We start from the raw sequence: 18,958 nt of genomic DNA on the forward strand, positions 1-18,958 counted from the left end.
GTTGGCAGGTTCCCACCCTTTGATAGAGCTGGGCTAACACTGTTTTCCTGCTTCCTGACTGCATGCTAATCTAAACTGATGATACCAAAGTGAACTAACTCAAAACAGTGTGAATCTCAGTGTTTTGTGTGGAGGTACAGTACATCCTCACCCAGCTTGCACACCGTGGTATATTTAGAGATTGCTAAACTTTTTTTAAAAAGAAATTCTCTTTCTTATTTGTCACATGAATTAAAATAATGAATATAAATCCATAGCAATGCATGGACAGCAGATCAGACTTACACATGAATAATCCTTTCATTGTTTCTTATAGTGATTCATTGCTTTAGCGAGGGGGGCCTGCCAGTGGGCCCCGTTCTTGGATGGTCTATTAGGGTTGTGAGTAATTATTGCTTCGGTGCTTCTGTCCTCACAGACAGAAAGAAAGAAAGAACATCCCGGAAACCACACTGACGCGTAACAGAGCCCGGCAGCGAAACGGGCGGCGAGCTCCACCTGAAACATAACCAGTCGCAACCATAAGGGAGCAGTTTAGGAGAGAATATTAGCTTAGTCACACAATAGTATTACTGGGCTCATTACCCACCGTTATGCAAGGAATACACAGTATATATTTCCTATTAATCATTTCAAAAGTAATATCTGTTGACTCTTATTTTCCGTGAACACGGGTTTCTTGCATTATTCATTATTACAGTGCGTCGTCACTCCCCAAATATACGTAATTGCCTCTTCTCTGCTCACCCCCCCCAAAAAATAGTGGCTCTGCTGAGACTGTTTTCATTTATAAACTTAATGCTACAATGATCATCTGCTGGCAGATGCTGTTCTGTTGAGTGCAGCTTAAGTAGCTTGTGCTTGTGTGTGTGTGCGTGTCTGAGTGACTGAGTGCAGAGGCCAGATTTTATCAACAGCGACTCAGAGACGAGGGCACAGAGATGATGTCTTAAGTTATTTTGCACAAAGTCAAAAATATAACTGAATGCATCAATAAAGAATTCACTTAGTTAAATAATAAAAGTGGCAGAGTAGATATGAAGCTTAATGTCTTTCTTTTAAATTCAACTTTGTCTATATTTAATAAATAAGACCTTGAGGTTTTGCTCCTATTTATCTACTTCTCTTTCACTTGCTCTCTCCCACTCATTGTTTCTCCTATTTTTTTGTTTTTGTGGTGCAAGTTTGAGTAATGTTACTCATCTCTCTCTGTCTTCCAAATGAATATAAGTGCGTATAATTCATACACTGTGTGGACAACCTGCAAACTCTGGTAGCAGTAATGTTGGCCACAGTGTTTAAGCTGACAACTTGATACAGAACGCAGAACAAAAACCACAAACAGCATGTTACATGAAGTAAGAAAAATGTTTTTTTTAGTTTTTGTTAAATCTGTCATAACATTCAGGCTTTGTTTAGCTCCAGTCAATGCATCCTATTTACAATGGGCCTAAATTTTCCCTGGTATGAACTGCAGCTTGTCAAACCGAGGAGTGCGTATTGATCGGGCTTTTCATTTAGAACCCACAGCCTTTACATAGCAGTTTTGTTTTTCCACTGGTGAAGATGTTTAGATGTGAGAGGGGCTCATTGAAAGCATTCCTGTCTAAGTGGTGACGGATTTAATCTAAGCCTCTTCTCTTCCAGAGTGGGTGATCTATTTATTTATATATTTTTTTATTCCCTGTCATCAATATATATTGATTGAGAAACTAGACTGAGATCTGTGACAGCTCATTTCACTTGAGAAAGTGTTTTGTCTTTCACTGGCGATGATTGGTGACTGTCAAGCCGCTCCCCTTGCCCCTGATTGGCTGTAATTATCTATTTCTATTGATTCTGAAGTCACGTTAACATGAATAATAGCTTATTGGAGAAAGAACAGAAAGTGCTATTGATCTGTCATGTAATTGAAGCCTTTCCTCTTTCATCACCGCCTGCTTTTCATTTCTACAAATACTGATCCCGGCGCTGAATGATGAACATAAAGAACTCTGTCTTCATACAGTATATCCTCGCAATAGAAATGAAATGGTTTAGAAAAGAAACGTGACAGACGCAGAGTGTTTCATGGCGTAGAACTGCTCAACTTCTGAGTTTGGTTAAAGCTGGCAGCTTGTTAGACAGAAAGAGATATTAATATTTTTTTTTTTAAATATATAAAGTAAACATCTCATTGTATGAAAAAAGATACATTATAAACCAGGTTTAGGTTCAATATTAATACCATGGAAGTGTCAACATCACAGTATACAGAGAAGTTTTTAACCAACACCTCTGTAACGTTGTGATGTCACAACAAAGCTATCCCCTAAGCCCCGCCCACCTGTACTCACCCTTCCAGTCTTGCAGGATTTTGTTGCTCAGAATATACAATTGAGATCTGCTAGGACTTAATTAAACCAGTCAAAAACCAGTTGGCCAATCAGAAGAGAGGCTAACAGCCTTCTCTCCTCTGATTGGCCCACAGACCTGTTGTTACTGGAGCTCTAGAGAGAAGCCAGAGAGAAGAGATATAAAACTGCACTAAGATGGTTTTTGGTTTTTATTACTACACATTTATCACCTAACACTTTAAATAAAGCACAGAGAAGTGTAAAACGCGAGACCTTTACTGTAACTGCTCTACACCGGTGCCAAACATTAAGCAAGAGTCACTCCTGCTGGAAAAAGGAGCTGAAAGATAAATAAATACTGTTATGTATCAGACCATGAAATTATGAAACGGGTTAGACTTCTTCAGATATAATGCTTTTTACTTAAAAAAGGTAACAAGTTATTAGTTTTACACATCATTTAGCACATCAACAACAGCAGCAAACAAACCGTTGATGCAGAGTTTCATAAAAGTTCGGTCTTTAGCAAAGTGTTGCAGGTCGAATAAAGCCATTGATTGATTTGGCTGCAGATGTCACAGTGAGAGTAGAGGCTGTAGAGGCACGGAGGGACGCAGCGGAGATGATAAAAGGGGTGGGGGGCTGTCGGCTGAGCGAGAGATATTAGACGCTCAGACAGTCGAACTGCTCTGAATGACGCCAGAGGCCCCTCACAAGCAAAAATCACCCACTCAAGTCCTTAGCCCTCCCAACCCCCAGAAGAGCTCAGGATGTACTTCACACACGATTACGCTCAAAAACAAGGTGGCAACCAAGCATGCAACCTGTCAGTTTTGCCCACTCACTCACCCAGAGCTGGCAGAGAATGGCGGTGTAGTTGGTTGTTTTTTATAGAAATTGTTATGATTTGTTCATTTCGAGATCACAGCAACTGATGCTTTCTGTAATAGCATTGTTTACATTTTTCATATTCCCATCCCAAACTGAGGGTGGGTGAAGCTCCTGTCTGTTTTTTTTTTTAAATATCAGAAGTAAGTGTGTGTTTCTTCCCCTTTCAGACAGTTTTTAAGGGGTTAGGGGAGATGGGGAGAGGGGGGTAAGATCTTTGAAGTCCTGTTAATGTGCTGTAATGAGCTAGAGATGAGAGGGGGAGGTAATTACGCACAGACTCCTGCCGTGCTCTGTGTGGGCTCAAAAAGCCTGAGCCCTATGCCCTCGCAAATGCAGATAGAAAGAGGAAAGAGCAGGGAGAATATATCTAAATGTGCACAAAATAAATTCATCTCCCACCACCACGACCACACACACACACACACACACACACATGCCTACAGTACATACAGCTCCATTTCTGGGTGTGTGTGTACACTCCACGGATTGCAGAGAGTTGGCTGAGACTTTAATATTAAGGCTGACTCCTCTTTTTCTCCTCCTCCATTAGAGAAATTCCTGGGTCACCGATCCCACAGCTACGGCCAGCTCCTCTCCATCACCTTCACCTCGGAGACCCCCGAGCTGCTCCCCGACCGCGTCACCCTGCTCCTCCAAGGCTCTGGAGTCACCCTGGCCGCCGACCTCTCGCCGCATCCGGTGCTTGACCGTGACCCCGGCCTCTCTCCGCGGCACTCCTTCATTGTCAGGTAGGAAGGATGCAGCCGTGTGTGCTTTGTGTAGCTGTTGTTGTTTTTCCTGCTTGTTTAACTTGTGTCTCTGTGGAAAATACCAAAGCTTCTATCCGAATGTGTGTGCATAAGAAAAAGGATGTTGGGATGTTTGTTTTCCCGCTGCGCTTATGAATCTCCCTGCTGCCTGACTCTGACTCGTCCTTGTTACAATATATATAGAAGCTGCAGAGTACAGACTATCCAGGACACCCATGTACTGATTACACCTCACCCACATTGACTGTGACTGTGCTGTCATGGTCCCAGAAGAATGTCGGGCTGTGAGTGCGGTGATGAGCCAGCTCCCCCATGCGCTGGCTGTCATGTAGATGTGGCAGGTACAGGGGCAGCGGCATTACATTTCCTTTTTTTTTTTACATATTACGCATTTAGCAGATGGTCTCAACCCGGAGTGACGTGAAAATGTGCGCGGCAGTGGGAAAGTCAGCGAAACCACGAGGAAATGATCCTAAAGCGAAGCAACAGGCAAATTTGCACACAGCTGACACATTTCCTTGTGGGCCTAAATTGATGATCATGAAACGGTGCTGGTGCAGTGGTAAGCAGTGTTGTCTCGCAGGTTTAAACCTGGCAGCCAGCTCAGGCCTTTCCCTGTGCTCTTCCTGCATGGGTTTTCTCCCAAAAACAAAGACATGCAGGTAAGATTAATTAACGGCTGTGACTGTGAACGGGTGGGTCCTCATTGTTGGCAAGGACTCAACAACCAGCGCTCCATGACTCCTAAAGATAAGCAGTATAGGTGAAGGAACGAATGAATGGATGATAAACGGTAAGTAAGGAAGGACATATTCCCATGTGATCTTCAAAAATAGAAAAAGCCCACTTCTTCAGCAGATAAAGCTGCCGAAGCTGTGCGATATTTTTACTGAAGTGGGGCGGTCACTCCACTGTCAGGCCGCAGGAGGCAGAGGAAGGGAGGAGGAGGAGGAGGAGGAGGAGGGGGTGTGTTGACCATGTCGTAGCCAGGGAAAGAAGCGCTTAAATGGATCATAGCGACGACATGCCGAGCGCTAGATGGAGTGCAAGGTGGGTCTGTGGACTGAGGGGAGTGGTCTCTATGCAGCCAAATATGCCAATACCACGATTTCATATTGGAGACAAGCAGCCACAGACAGTCAGCAGATCAAATGAAACTTTATTGAAACATTGAAGATGGAAGATTGAACAAGTTTTTATTCAGACAAAGTGTAGACTTGTTTTTTTCTTTATTATATTATTATTTTAGGAACATAAAACATTATTTTCTTCTTCTTTTCTGGCAGCTAAACTTCTGAACGTACATATGGGGAATAGAAGTGGCAAGGCTACTATTACTACCAGATACAGATAGTAGTTCTTGATCACACCCGTAATAGGCATCAAACGTGTAAATGCACACATGTACTGTGTGTGGAGTTTAGTGTGAAATCACAGGTCTGTTCTCATAGTTAGATGGTGAGAAGGTATTGTTTGTGATGGTATTCCTAAGGGGGAGTTACAGTGTGTGTGTGTGTGTGTGTGTGTGTGTGTGAGAGAGAGAGAGATAGAGTGGTGAGCTTGCTTTTAAGGGTGACCAGAGCTCTGCAGAAATGTACTCTGCATGCATACAGTATGGCAGGGGCAGTAGCTGCAGCCCACATGCCAGGATTCAGCTCGGCGATTTTCTGACTTAATGGCAAAGTTAAGTTTGAACTAAATATTTAGTTTTTTTTTTTTTTTATCTCTGACTCCACGAGTCAAAGTATCTTTGACCAGCCGCAGCACTTTGCTGTTAACAGCTGCAGTTTTAAATGAGCTTTTACACGTGTGAGTATTATGCACACACAGTACCCACTCACATCTCTATGCACTTGTGTACTTTTAATAATCAACTCATATTCATACACCTCCAGTGTCATATGCACAGAAACGTACACACTTATAAATATAAACCTGCAGAGCAATTTGCTTTCCATGCATATTTTTTATTTGTTTTAGCGGTGCCTCCTGTGACGAGGCCCAGTGAGTCTTCTCATTATTATTTTAGACCTCGCTGGTATAGGTGCAGTATGATGTTTATTATAATTTGAGGACAAGTGCACCTCTGTGAATGCTGCTGCAATCAGAGGCTGGATATTGTGATAAAGATAGCAACAATCAACTTCAAGCTGCGACACAGTTCCTGTCACACAGAGCTGGTGGTGTTTACATTACGTGTAGCTGGCTGTCTGCTGTTTGTTTCTTGGTGTCGACTGTTAGATTTTATTAACTTGTGCATGTGTCATTCGATATGATTTGTTAATGTTGTAGACAGTTGATGAGCGCCGTATTAAGGAGCCGAGAGTAAAAGAAGTGGTTTATTCTTGTGCCAACCGACAATGTTTCTACTGCATCATATCTGTAATTTTACATGTTTCAAGTCCATGTTGAGACATTTTTGGTGTTTTTAACCTATAGCTGCATGGATACAGTTCAGTTAAAGGAGAGGTTTACAATTCCCCCTCTTCTTATGAAGAGATCCCTGCATGTATCTGGGACAGGCCTCATTCTTTGTCATAAAAACTCAGCATTATTAATTTGATAAATATGTCGGTAACACTTTATTTGACACCTATCTCTATAATGCATTATAACCATACTTATAATGAGTTATAATGCAGTTATAGCACTGTCTAACTGTAGTTATAAACACTCATAAATGATCATAATGCTTTATAACAATAATCATAACACACTATAAAGCATTTTATCATGACTTATAAGGTCGTTGTAATTGTTAATAACTCGCTGACAATGCCTACATCGATAATGCATTATAAATATAGTTATAATAATTGGCTTATAAGTGTGTATAACTAGCTTTATAAACACTCATAAATTATTATAAGGCTTTATATCAATAGGCATAACACATTATATATAGAGAGTGCTATAACTGCATTATAATTCATTATAAGTACGGTTATAATGCGTTATAGAGATAGGCGTCAAATAAAGTGTTACCAATATGTTTGACTGACTCAGACTGCTGAAGGCGTTGCTTTTGACTTTGGCTCAACTTTAAAACACATTTTTTTCTCATAACAAGGACTGTGGGTTTTGTCCTTCATCACTTAGACTGGAGTCAAGATAAGAAGTGGAAAAAAAAAAATCACATTGACCAATAAGTGTTTCACAGACTTCCATAAACTGAGCCATTGCGCCACGCTTTTTGATAAAATCAGCCCTTCCCTTCTGGTCGTTCAAACCCCAAAAAAAGCAGATTGTGCAAGAACATTTATTTGCTTCCTTCAGTTTATGACCATTTTATTTTCTCAGGTCAGTTCAGTTGATATTGAGCCTCAGCCAAATGTACGATTGTGCAGCCAGCGCTCCGCTCAGCTGGAAAGCGTCTACCAGATCTTTCATCTCTCATTAGACCTCCAGTGGTTCTCCTGGCTCCACTCTGCTTCTCATGCTTCACGGTAAAGTGGTCAATCCAGAGGTGGGAGCGACGGTTGCACCCTGATGTGACAGTTTTGTGGGGAAGCGGTCATGTAATCAGGCACATTGTTGTGGAGAGGTCTCATTAGGGGCTGTCAGACCCGGGGGGGAGTGGGTGCAGTTGGCCTGGTCTCCACATTGAACCTGGAAGCAGCAGCAGCAACAACAACAACAACAACAACAAAAACAAAAAACACTCACTCTATTTTTGTTCTCTTCCTCCACTTGGCCTGGCGTCTTGTAGCCAGTAATCCTTCTCATCCCACTCAGCACCTCCTTCATACTGTTTTGTTGCAATTTGTCTTCAGCCCTGCTGGTGTGTTTCTATCTTTAATTCTCCTCCTTCAGCAGCCACAGACCAACTTCTTCCCTGTAGCCAGCGCTGGAAGCCCCTTTTTCTTCTGCTTCTTCCCTAAAAAGGGATTTAATTTCTTTGTTTTCCAGGGTTTGTTTAAAGTGAATGGAAGAAAACAGCAAACTGTTTCATGTAATTTAAGAATCCACATGGACATTGACATGTTATCCAGCGGGGAAGTCTTTGCATTGTCCTCTCCATAGTGTGCTGTTCCAGTCCATTAGTCCAAAACAGCCCTGTAGAGCCTCCACATACTTCTGGGATCACACTCCCCCATTGCTGAATATCAACAGGCCCGGCCCACCGCTGAAAGGTTTCCATAAAAGCAGCGGTACTGTATGTTAAGTTTTGTTGTTGTAGAAGTTGTAGAAAAGGTGTTCTTGTTGCTTGTGTGGAAGTTGCAGGTTGCAGCAAACTAATTCAGATGGGGGGATGAGTAAAGCATGAGCAGTGAGCGAGTGAGACTCCGGAGTGAGGAAAAGGTCTGACTTGATGAATGTGGTGAAGAGGAAGCCTGCAGGGTCAGGGTGTGATTGCAGTGAAGGCTCCACAGAGCAGCCGGTTGTCTAGAATAATACTACGATTGTTGGGGAGTTTGGGCAGGAGTCAATATACCCCAGCTTTTGTCTGCGGCGGCGGAAAACAGAATTTGACAAAGGACAGGTCAGTCCTGTTGAAATTGGTTTTTGTGTGCTGGATAAAAGGAGAGATTCCTACTTGAACTGAAGCATCAGGTGATGGAAGAGAAAGAGTGAGAGCGGGACTGACGGAGCGTTGAAGTGCGATGGACAAAATCTGTCTCTGCATTAATGTATAAGTATGTATCACTCAGATCCTACATTTAAGCAAATCCTTTCTCTATATTCCTCTGTGTCCTTTTGTGGTTTGTATTTTTGATCACCACACAAAAATCAACACCAGGCAGGGCCGACAGACACACAATGGATTTCTTTCATTCAGACTGTTTGGGTTTTAGGGAAGGTTTGGTGATACTGAGAGAAACCACTTGTCCTTTTTAAAAATGAATATTTGCCATTGACATTTGGGTGTCTTGACAGCTGCCTTCAAGTTAAATGCAAATAAGTCAGAGGCTCTTATAATTCAAGCAGTGTGTTGCACCATCAAGTGTTTGTGCTCAGCGTAATGAACGTAATGAAATTTCACTGTCTCTCCTTTGATAACTATTGTCAACCTTAAGGAGCCATCGCTAAATTAAGATGTGTGTGGTAACCAAGGATGAGATGAAGATATTTGAACATGTAGGATATTTTTTTCTTTTTAACCTGTTTGAACCAAACTCATTTGAACCATCTACAAACTGTCAAAATTGCAACTGCTGGTCTTTTCACTAGAAATAATAAGAGATCACATCACTGCAATCTTATCCTCTATCGATTGGCCTCCAATTCATCTCCACATCCATTTTTAAATTACAGGAGCTCTGCATGGTCAATTACTGACCTTCTTTCTTACATGACCAATCAGGCTCTTATTCTTTTGAACAGACGTCCCTCAAACCCATTATAAAGTATAAAGGTTATCAAGTTTTTCCAGCTCTACTCTAGGAACACTCTTCTCAGTATTGTTTGCGGTCTCCAGACTCGCTATGAAATGTTCATGAAGCAGCTGGAAAGCTTTTTATTCACACAGGCTTTTGGTTAGCCTGTCTGAATAGCTCCTCCACTTCATTTTATTGCTTCATACATACCTATTCCCCTGTCTTTATTTGGGATTTTTACTTTTTTTATTTATATGAAGCACTATAATCTTTTATCAGTCAATGGTGCTGTACAAATAAACTAAACTCTCTTACCCATTTGCTTCTTCGTGTACAACAGCTGGGCACAGCATCCTAAAGTCTTGTCTTCACCGCGAGGTTGCCAGGTTTGGTACCATAGGGTCAAACCCTGTCCTCACTGATGTGTCTCTCAGCCTGTGCTGCACAGACGTACGGGTCAAACGATAAGAGCTCTGTCGGGCTTTATCTAGAAAGGTGTATTTGTAGGTCCAATTATTTGGAAGCTTCCCAGGTGTCCATACTGGGCTGGCAGTGACAGTTTGAAAAGCTTCTCAAAGTGTGGCAGAAAATAAATGTAGTTTCAACTCAGAAGACACCATCTGCAGCACTGAGCATCCTATAACATACTTGGCTGCAGCGATCCACTTAAACCGAGTCAAGATATATCACATTAGTCGTCATCAGTTATCGTCATCAGTCTCTTAAGCTGTAACGGGGGGAAAAGCATCTCCACGGTAGAAGTAGTTGTAACCAAGCACAGACTCCATAATGTGAATTTATTCGCTTGGAAGATTATCTGATAGTTGTCCATCATGTGTCGAAGTGGAAAATCATAATTCATACTGATAATAAAACATATCAAAGTTTACCAATGGAATGAACACCTTGGATGCCGCCTTCATTGATGATAGATATTTTTGCCCCTCAAGTGGAGCCCGCAGTGTTGTGTGTTCATGTCAGGGGTATGGGTATTGGATGAAGGGGTAGCGCTGAAGAGAAGAGGGGAACACAGTCTTTTAAATGAAGATTTTTTTATGACCACACTGCAAAGGAAGGAGTATGACAGATTTCCTCGAAGACACCAGCAAGATGGCTGCACAAGCAACCAAAGAAAGATACTAAGAAACATACATAAATAAGGAATTTAAAATAAGGACGCAATCTTGTGTCCATATATTATGACACAGGTCTTCATGGAAAGGTTTTCAAAATCCAAAATTCTAGTCTGGTGTTTGTTACGTTCGCTAATGTTGCGGTACATTGTTTAGCTGATTTGCACACCAGTGCAGTGCAGCAGATGATGTTTGAACTTTAACTTAGGTCTAAAACTGCAGCAAAGAGGTTGAACTTTATTAACACGTCTTGTCTGATATCAAGGCATCATGACGCACATAATGATCTATTAGAGTACAGTCGCAGTGTCTCAATTTGTGGGGGAACATCTCTACCCTTACCACTTGCTAAAGAGTGGCAAGGGCTAAATGGGTGGGGTAAGTGATGGAGTATGAATGAGAAATGTGATTAGGCCTTGGTTCTGGTTCATGTGCATCAGCCTATTGCTTGAGGCTGTTTTTGAGTTTTAAGATTAAGATACTTTATTGATCCCAGACTGGGAAATCACTGTGTTACAGTAGCACGTAAATAACACAGAATGCAAATAGAAAAAGAAAATAGAAACACAATTTTTGAATAACAATATACAATATACATAATGTAATGGAGGAGTAATGGTTGAGTAATATGTGCAAGTGAAGAGGACACTATCTTTACCTGCTCCATCAGTGGATCCAGCCCAGGGACTGGGACAGAAATTGGGACACAGTTTGGGTCTCTCCGTCCCCCTCATAGCCTTCCACTGCACGCTCCGGTGTGTGTGCTCCAGTAATGAGTCTCCCCTCGGCACCAGGAGCCCGGGCTGAAGGTGCTCTGCGGTTCCCTCACTGAGAAGCACTGGAGCTTGTGCGGAGTTGCGGACAGAGACTGTCATTAAATGTTCCTCTCTGGAGAAGTTCTCTCCAGATCTCATTACACTTCTCAGGTACATGCACAGATGCACCTCAGTGCCGTGCTTTGTGTCAGTCCTTCCTACTCGCCTCTCTGTCTCTTTCTGCTTCCCTCCGTCACACACACACACACACACACACACACACTCACAAATGCAGACATGTCAAGAATTAGAGCGAGCTGTGGCCATCTGGCAGTGTGATTTGCAACAATCAAGCGAAACATATTCATCAAAAATAATCATGTTTCGAAAAAATGGAATAAGTGTTTCATTAAAGGCATTTGACAGTATAAATAAACATGAGCAGCAACACACACACCACACACACACATATTTCTCGACTGGCAGCATCTGCATTCATAGGTGGTAAATATGGCAGCCTGTTAAATGCCGATGTGTTCCCACCTGGTGCGAAGATCACTTCAGAATCAGATGAAGGAGAAATACATCATAGCAGAGGGGATTGATGAGAGGAGGTGAATGGTTTTTATAAGGAGGCATCCACTCTCTGATGCTCTCCCCCTCTGTTCACTCTCTGTTCCCTGGGAACCAGTAGGCAGGGACGTTTTATTGCCTCCCTTGTTGCTGCATGAGTACATCTGCCATGCCTTGTAAGCATATTTATGCCAAAAGTCGCCCTTCGCATGCTTTTTTTTCTTTCTTTTTTTTTTACAATCGACTGATAAACCTTCGTCGTGCAGTGATTCACCGGCGATCAGCTGCTCGACATTCAAACGGTCAAAAGTAAGCGACTTTAAAAAAGCAGCACATTCAGCAGAGCACTAGTGGTGGTGTTGGTGTTGGTGTGGTCCACCTGGCACTGAGCTCATTCCTGTCAGGCTTTCAAAGTTCACTGACTTTGATCATTGATCATGGTGTGCCAAATTGAGTGAACACACACTAGACTTTGCTGCCATGAAAAATGAGAAAGAGAAAAAAATCTTGCTATAGGTGACTGAGTAATGCAAGAAGACACATGGGTTTACAATGTGCTTGCAGGAAGCCTGTGGTTTATTTATGATTTCTAATAACCCTTGCAGTGCCGGACCGAAAGCTCCATACAGTACGCTCTCCAGGATAACCACACAGTACTGTAGGTGTTGGGGACTTTAATTTTTCTTATATATATGAGTAACAGCATCTCAGATCTATGGATTATATACTGTACTTGTAGAAAATCAGTGACATGCTAATTAGGAAATGTTTTGTTGTTTCAGGCAGCAGCTGTGGGCCTGCCACAGCTTCGCGCCAGTTAGTGTTTGATTGATAAAAATCAACGATGATGAAAAACCATTGATGATTAACAAACAATTACTTTTGTGTTCATTGGTCTCTCTTATCTTTTTTGGGGGGAGATATGCAGTCTTCATCCTCTGTAATGTGATTTTGTTCCAAGTGATGAAACAAATTGGTGGTGTTACCTCAGGTCACTATGCATGTTGCATTCTGGGCCGAAAAGGGGGGAAAAGGAGAATGATTCTAGGGGCCCATGATTCAGAGGAGCCCCTAGAATACTGACAAAAAATAATATGACACTAAATTTTTAACTCACTTATAATCACAAATATATTTTATTTACAATGTACTAGTAACAATAACCAGAGCCCCAGTGCCGTCAGATAAGAACAAAAAAACAATACACACAAAAGATATAAAAGATGAATCTATTATTATGGAAAAGATTAATTAAAATGAATGAAATAAAAATCTCTCTGAACAATTTTAATGGTTTAAAAAGCATCTAAACTTTATAGTGTGTCAGTGTTGCAGCAAATAAATGAATCTAAATTAATTCCATTGTATTCAGAGTGCTCAGTGCTTCCCCTACTTGTCAACTGTCATGTTGTTGTTTTTCTTCACAAATATGGGAATGATAGTCAAAAATACCATCAAAATGCATTATGAATGGATGGTTTACACATGTCCAGCGTTTCCAGAAGTCTCAGTTTTAGAAGCTGGAAAACGGACGGAGTCGTGTGGATGCCGGCGTGCACGTACTGTAGCAAATATGATGTATTTTAAAACAGATCAGAGTGGACGTTGCCTGAGGCTCGGTGTTTGCACTTGTGTCGTCCAACTTTGCTTGGAGTGAACGCAGACTAATAGCAGTTGGCACGTGACTGAGCATGAGGTTGTAATTTTTTAAAGGGGGGAGGGTTCATGAACGCGTTGCATTAACCCAGAACCAAATTAACCAACATGAACAAGACATACGTCGGTGAGAGGTTCAAAATGTCTCTTTTCATACGTTTCCTCGGTTAATTGCTCAGCCCTGGTCCCTGTGCATGTTTTATTTGTGTAACTCACCTTTTTTTTTTTTTTTTTCAATTTTCAATCACTTACATGCTTACTTACCCTCTTACTGCCTTATCTTGTCTTTTTTCTCCTTCTCCGTCTTTCACACACCATTTATATCTCACTCTCTTGCTCTCACCTCGTATCTTTATCTCTGTTCTCCCTCAGAAGGTACTTGTGTGAGTGTGCGTGCATGTGTGTGTGTGTTTGCATGTGTGTGTCCAGTATTCTTGTGGGCTTTTCTCTCCTGATGATCTCCACTCATCCTCCGCGGAGCAGGCTTAATTACAGTGTGGCTCTCCGCGCTCTGCTTGGTGCTGATTAAAAGGGACACTGATGCTCCATAGGGAAAGCATGACTGGGAGTTTGTTCACTTTCATGCACACTCTGCTTATCGCTGTCTGACCAGCTCCATTACCATGGCTTTGAGGCCCAGTTTGTAATTGCCTCTCTTTATTACTGTGCCTACATGTCAGGCCAGGGAACAAGGACCCATCGCTTCAATGGAGAGTCTGTGTGGCAAGCCAGGAATGCACACGCTCACACATACAGTGTCCTCACATATGCACTGATATACACAGTGTAAATGTGAATATAAAACACAAGCTGTGCACAAAATAAAACATTCTGGAAACGAGGCGGAGTCATGCTGAGAACATTTGACCTAATAAGATAGAGGCCATTGAACACATGCATAGTAAAAGCCCGACTTTGGCTGATAATGGTCAAACATATTAAAGATGTATACTTTATTCTTGGAGTGTCCTTTAATTGCAAGGTTTAAATATGGTAATTGGAAACCACTCTCAAATACAGTATGCTTTATAAATGCGGTTGAAACAGTGGTGCTAAGGGAAAAGTCAAGGGTTCATCATCTAAGGATCATGCATGTCTGCATAGAAGCTTATAATCATATATCCCATAGTTTCAGTTTGACTTTGGACAAAGTAGAGGACACTCATCATCATTCTTACAGATATGTTGTAACTAGGGATGTCACGATTACTTATTTTCACAATTAATCGCAGTATAAAAACAATTATTTAATCATAAAGGCTCCTAAATACCGTCACTTTCCAGAAAAGATTATGTCGGAACCATGACAGCAGATCAGTGCAACGCATATGGAACCAAATCAAAGTTACACAACAACCGCATGTGCACTGAACTGATAGAAATTTAAATGTTAGTGCATCATTTGTAAGAAAAAGAAAACAATTTTTTTTTAAATTCAAACATTTGAATATTTCAAACATTTCCTCTGAAGGATTAATAATTGGTCCTATATTAATAGATACTTTAAATATTTTGTTTATACAATTAGTAATAGTAGCTTTTACACATTCATATTGTTGTAAAATGATGTAATATAGTAATCGTGATAATCATGATTATTTCTCTATAATTGTGACATCCCTAGTTGCAACCATAGACTGTAAAAAAATATGGATGTAGCACCCGTGACGTCACCCATTGGTTTTGGGGAGTCGTTTTTGTGACTCAAATATGGCGGCCTGAACAGCGCCATGTTGGATTGGCCGGCCGAGAACCCGCCCACTGGCCTCGAAGCAGCTGTCCACGGAGCTGCTCGGACCTGTCACTCAACGTTTCCGCGCCCTAATTGGCCAGAGTTTTAACCTAATAACAGTAAAACGGTAGAGTTAAAAAAAAAAAAAATTCACCCCCCTCAGAGTGTGTGCGGGGGTAGAAACTATCGATTGAGAAAAAAAAACGTGCTGACACCAGGCTTTTAACATGTTTATTGAGGATGTAAAGTCGGCGATTTTAACATGGGGGTCTATGGAGAATGCTCTCTTCTGACACCAGCCCCCAGAGGAAGCCGAGGGGATTGCAGTTTTTTGAACGCGGAAATGAGATTCACTTCTCAGACCGACAACTGCCCCCTTGGTTGCAACCCATAAACCCACTTGGATCAATACCCATTTATTGGCTTACTGTACTAGAAATAAATATATAATGAGAACCCATTAACGGTTTGAGAGTGTTACCTTGTAAATTGTTCTGCTGTTCACACAATATTTTCGTAACATAGCATCACCTGCTTTGGCGCTGACTCGGCACCTGTCACCAAGATGGAAAGAGCGCATGATGCCCGGAGTAAAACGGGCAGATGTCAGCTGCACAGCCCGGCCTCGCAGAACATCCTTCAGCAGATGGCAGAGCTCAGTGATCAAGACCCTGAATATGTGTTGGAGTCAGCACATTTAATTTTTTTTTCTCTCCTCCCTCTGCTGGTCATGCTCTGGATAGTCTACCACGGGGAAGTGAAGCACATGTGTGGCACAGCGTTTCATATCTCCTTAATTACCAGTGGGGAGAAATAAAACTGCTTAAAGAAAATAAATAACACTGCACCAATTGTTCATGGATTCAGCACACAAGCAAATTTACAGTTTGGATTTTTATGCCTTCATAATGTGATGTTTTCAGTGTTTAATCAGAGTTTATTTGCATTTGAATGCAGCGCACAAACACACTGCAAATGATGTGTTTCTTTTCTCTTCTCTTCTCGTTTCACAGGCTCCATGAAAATGAGATGAGATTTAAACCTCAGTTGTCTGCCTTTGAGTTCCAGAGGCTGCTTTACAACCTGACCGCTGTCAGGATCAGCAACGCTGGAGGACAAAACTGTAAGTGTGTGTGTTGTTATTAAAGTGTGCAACACAATTAGCTTGGGATCTGTTGCAGTTGTTATTTTAAGACTTGCTTTTTCTTTTAACCTGAATACCACATTCTGCACTGACAGCACAGAGAAGAAATCCGTCTTGTATACACCTGAGGAGCACGGCTGCGTGTACTGTACCATATGAATGTATTTAATAGAAAAAAAACAATAGTATGTCATATTACAGTTGAAAACATGGTAATTTTTAAGTTAAACTAGTAAAGGCACCACAGAAAAACTCCAAACGTTCACATTTCTATCAATAAAATATATTTCCAACACACAGCACACAAAGTTGCACCAAACAGACTTGCAGAAACAAAGTCAGTGTTTGTATTCAGGGAATAGTTCACCAGTTCCAAATCTGGCTTAGCTGAAAACGGGACATTTATTCCCAGATGTTTGTAACAACTTCTTGAAATCCTCCGTCTTATTTTTTATCGTGTTCTTCCTCCCCCCCTTGCTATCTGATAGTCTGCATAGTGAAGTACAGGCAGGATCTGAGAGGCATTACGGCGGATTAGAGCACCAAGAAGACAGAACAGCTGGCCAAAATCACCAGCTCCCTCACACTAACTTACTCCATTTTAATTAGTTGCAGGCAGCGCGGGCAATGTGACACACACACACACACACAGACACACACACAGTTTTGCAGCTCTGCGACGTTGCATTTGCACATGGAGGGAAAAGCAGCGGCACAGAAGTTTGCAGAGGCACAGTCATGCATATTCCATCAAAACTGTTTCCAGTAAGCACCCACCCACCCTCATGAGCGTGCAAACAGAGTCAAGCACACAGTTTACACTGAATCCATTGCACATCACAGGGGAGAGAGTCTTAATGATTTGTGTAAGGTCTCAAACTCGTTCTCAAACAGTGTAAGACGTGCCTTATCGCTGCGGGCTGCGTGGCAAACTTTAATATCAAAATCCCATAAAGCTCTCCTCTCATCTTATTCCTCCCTCCGTTCTCCTTTCCTCCTCAAATGTCTGTCTGCACTGCGGAGACACTATTATACCAGAAGTGTATTATTTAATGACGGTATTGTCTTTACACTGTAAAGGCATTTTGCAGCAGGCACACCACTGAAGGCCTTTCATTTTCTCTGCTGCTAAAAAAAAAAAAAAAAAAATGTTGAACAGAGAGCAGAGTCGTGTTTGAAGTTTTGAGAGAAAGCGGCGGCTTAAAGACTTAATGTACAGGTGGAGACCTGAATCATCAGCGTGGGCAGCATCGGGCCATTAAAGGGAAATAAAATCTCAACTGGTCTGACAAGGTTTCTTGGAGAAAAAGGATTGATGGAGTGGACTTGCGCAGCGTGACTTAAAACCGAAATGTTTTTAATTAACTGAAATATGGGTTCAGTGTCTGAAAAGTGTTTTAATTGCACATTTTCCCCCGTTGAATGAGCTAATAGAATTCAGGAGGTAAGAGGAGAGTGGAGGGTAGAGGCCAGGCCGAGTGCTGGAGAGGGAAGAGGACAGGCATGCCTACTGATTATCCCTCAGAGGTGCAAATGAACTGGGTTTCATCACCGCTGAAGGAATGGCTGGATCATGACTTGTTAGAAGTCAAGGTCCATCCTCTCCTCTGGTTCCTCCACTCACATTTCCCTCATTATGCAGCGGCTCATTCACACTTGGTTTATTTCTTATCTGACAAAGCTACATAGTAAAACGTGCACAGCATGTTACATCGATCGATCTATCTATACAGTATCTATCTATCTATCTATCTATCTATCTATCTATCTATCTATCTATCTATCTATCTATCTATCTATCTATCTATCTATCTATCTATCTATCTATCTATCTATCTATCTATCTATCTATCTATCTATCTATCTATCTATCCATAAAACTTACATACAATGGAAACACCCAACACATTATACAAAATAATACATATAAACAAAGTACGAGATAAAGACTAAAAAAAAAAACTATAAAAATCAATCTAGTTTATTTCTAAAAGGAGTTAAAAGACAGATCGGGGGGGGGGTCTAATATAGGAATTGCAATTGACTATCTATCTGTCTATCCATCCATCCGTCCATCCTGTGCTGTCAAAGAGCGGGAACTAAAGTCATTTTGTGTTCAGTGGCTGTGGTTCAGAGTAAAGGGTGAGAGGGATTTGGTGGTTCAGGATGGTCTGTCCCCATCACTATTCATGAGACGAGAGTGGGCTCTGGAAACCTCACAGGAGCTGCACGTCTGACATACCTCCACCGAGTCTCCTGTCTCCTTTTCTTCTCGTCTTGCTCTGCTGCAGTGATTTATTCATTTGCTATATCAAAGATTCCCTCGGTGACGAGTGTAGGTGTGTGTGTGTGTGTGTGTGTGGGCCCAGCGCTTGTGCGTGTGCAAGTGAGCATTAAGTGTGGCATTTATGGGCATGTGGGTGGAGGAATCTGCTATTGTGTGTGCGTGTGTGAATGGATGTGGGTGTGGGTGTGTGTCAGACTGTAAACACAGGCCAGAACCTATAATGAGACAGGGAGGGAGGGGATCGCACTGCAACAAATGCTAATAACCCACTTACACACACACACACACACACACACACACACTTTCCCCATTCCCTCCAGAGAAAAGCAGGTGCCTCAAACACTTCAGAGGCCTCTGAAGCAA

General features: G+C 41.8%; 1 protein-coding gene across 1 annotated transcript in view; it reads left to right on the forward strand.

The window, feature by feature from the left end:
* The window catches only part of lamc3 (laminin, gamma 3), a gene marked incomplete at both ends in the record, with an annotated part of 111,749 nt that overhangs the window by 61,016 nt on the left and 31,775 nt on the right, over positions 1 to 18,958 (forward strand). Inside the window, 2 exons of the mRNA XM_083983926.1 lie at positions 3,778 to 3,976; positions 16,178 to 16,287. Coding sequence (XP_083840052.1) covers positions 3,778 to 3,976; positions 16,178 to 16,287 — 309 coding nt within the window. The remainder of the gene's footprint in view (positions 1 to 3,777; positions 3,977 to 16,177; positions 16,288 to 18,958) is intronic.

Source organism: Trachurus trachurus (genome assembly GCF_905171665.1).
Source record: "Trachurus trachurus genome assembly, chromosome: 12".
NCBI lineage: Eukaryota > Metazoa > Chordata > Actinopteri > Carangiformes > Carangidae > Trachurus > Trachurus trachurus.